The sequence below is a fragment of the Siphateles boraxobius genome, unplaced genomic scaffold (assembly GCF_051911475.1).
Source record: "Siphateles boraxobius isolate OS27281-9 unplaced genomic scaffold, OSU_SipBor_1 198, whole genome shotgun sequence".
Taxonomy (NCBI): domain Eukaryota; kingdom Metazoa; phylum Chordata; class Actinopteri; order Cypriniformes; family Leuciscidae; genus Siphateles; species Siphateles boraxobius.
In genome coordinates, this window is record NW_027508808.1 from 1,165,001 (window position 1) to 1,167,500 (window position 2,500).

The 2,500-nt window shown below is 31.1% G+C and overlaps 1 protein-coding gene across 2 annotated transcripts in view; it reads right to left on the bottom strand.

Moving 5' to 3' along the window:
• Nucleotides 1–2,500, bottom strand: part of abcc8b (ATP-binding cassette, sub-family C (CFTR/MRP), member 8b) — a 77,420-nt gene that overhangs the window by 28,716 nt on the left and 46,204 nt on the right. For both annotated transcript variants that reach the window (XM_077235542.1, XM_077235541.1), the window contains exons 24-25: nucleotides 2,308–2,421; nucleotides 1,131–1,215 (exon numbers count right to left, since the gene is read on the bottom strand). In XM_077235542.1, coding sequence (XP_077091657.1) covers nucleotides 1,131–1,215; nucleotides 2,308–2,421 — 199 coding nt within the window. The remainder of the gene's footprint in view (nucleotides 1–1,130; nucleotides 1,216–2,307; nucleotides 2,422–2,500) is intronic.

Below are 2,500 nucleotides of genomic sequence, written 5' to 3' on the forward strand. Positions count from 1 at the left end.
GGATGACTTGACTTGACTTGAAATAATAATGGATACAGCATTTATTCATATTTGTTAATGTTAATTTCAAAATTTACTAATGCTTTAATAAAATCTTGTTAACACTAGTTATACCATGGTCTGGGTGAATACTGGATTCTGATTGGCTGCAGAGTGTCCATTAAAAAGTGATAGTCCGCTGCGCGTCGGACGGTTCGCGCCTCGCCGTCGCCCATTAATACCTGACAATGGACACCTCATCGGGCATTAACCCTTACATAGCGGACACCTAGTAAAGGAGTTCTGGCGAAACTGACTGTTTACCGTTCGACATTAATAAATAAATGCGCTTGCTACATCAGATGTGAGTAACCATAGCAACAGGCAGTCAAAGTATCCGTTAACAATTTACTGTATCAAAACAAACATCTAGTTAGCCGTTATACATAGCCTACTAATACAACAATGAGCGACTTCTTTTAACCTTTTTGGAGAATTTGGCAACTTTGATGACTGGGATGATGCTGAAGAAAGAAAAATTGTAAATAAAACGGAGAAACGACACAAGGAGATAACACCGCTAAGCGGACTATACATATCTCCGGCTGCTAAACAAACCGTCAGGCGTAACCAGGGAATCCGAGTTATTGTTTGTAAAAACTTTAGATTTCGCTTGTAAAACTAATTAAAATATAAACTTATGTTTTAAAAATGTGTTATTTGGCAAGTGACCATAGTATAAGCGGGTTAATGCCCTTCGAGGCGTCCATTGTCAGGTATTAAGGGACTTAGGCAACCGTTCACGCCTCGCCATCGTCCATTAATGTCTGACAATGGACGCCTCGAAGGGCATTAACCCTTACTTAATGCACTGTGAACTAACATGACCTAACAATGAACAGCTGTATTTTTATTAACTAACATTAACAAAGATTAACAAATACAGTTTGTAACAAATAATGGTTAGTTCATGCTAGTTAATACATGAACTAATGTTAACTAATGAACATTTATTGTAAAGTGTTACCATTGTTTTAGAGCATACAAATTCTTGCACCTAAAAACACATTAATAATACAGTTTGTATATAGGTGTTTCTCTATCTTCCCTGATTTTTGCTAATAACAGAAGCGCAGCGTTTCATGCTTTACCTTCGTCCTCGTCCTCCGTGGCCAGAGTGTCTCTGGAGTACATGGCCCGTCTGAAGCTCTTCCTCTTCAGTTCTGTGCTGTTCTCCTGCGCAAAACACACAACAGAAGTCAAATATACAGCACATACACACATCAAATACATGCATTGATTTATTTAGTTAGTTTCGAAGATCATCACATCAAAGAGGCATTTAAATAAATATATACACACCTTTATTTCATGTATTAAATAAAAACAATTACTTAAAACAATGAATGCATTTATTTGATTTTTAGAAGAAGATAATATCAAAGAAGCATTTTTTATGCATCAATTAATTAATTAAAAACTAAAAATACATATATAGAACATCGTCAAAGATGTTTTAAATAAATAAATACAAAATAAATATTATTTTAGAAGAAAGTCATATCAAAATTTTTATAAATGCATTAATAAATGAAATTTTATTTTATTTTATTTTAAATGCACATCATATCAAAGAAGCATTTTTATAATAATAAAAAAATATATATTTTTTTTATTTATTTAAAAAAAACATCAAAGAAGCATTTCAACAAAATGAATACACTAATTGTATTGACTGTATTTAATAGATAAATATAAATAAGTATTTATAAATAAATAAATAAATTAAATATTGTTTTATTTTAGAAGAACATTATATCAAATAAGCATTTAAAAATAAATACATTATTTACTCCATTTAATAAAAAAATACAAGTACTGATGTATTTATTTTTTTTAAATCAAAGATCATATCAAATAATTATTTTTATGAATACATTAATTAATAATAAAAAAATATTAAATAACCTTAGTAACACTTTGTAATAAGTATACATCAACAAAGCACTTACAAATAATTATTTAACTATAAACTAGTAAATAGTGTATAAACTGTAGTTAATACATTAATAGACTACATACAAAGAGCGAGTTCTTCATTTATTGTCACTGTAATTTATCCGTGAACTTTTTAAGAAACACGGAATGTGAATGAATTAATGTCTAATAAATGTTGTTTTAAAAGCAGATATTCCGTGACCTATTCTAAAGTGAGAGCTATTTATGGTTAATAAGTTAATATTTTTTACACTATAAATTATATACATAATTATCATTAATTTTATTTTAGAAGCACATCATATCAAAGAGGTTTTTATTCTTCTTGACTTTGTTCTGCCTGTTCATCAGGGTTCTCCAGTGCTCGAACAGCTCCGGCTCGGCACACTGGATGTCCTTCAGCGTTCCCTGCGTCTGAACCGTCCCGTCCCGCATCGCGATGATCTGTGATCAGAACACTTTACAAAACTGCCCAACACAGATCAACACACAGCCAAGTTAACACATATACTGATAATTATGC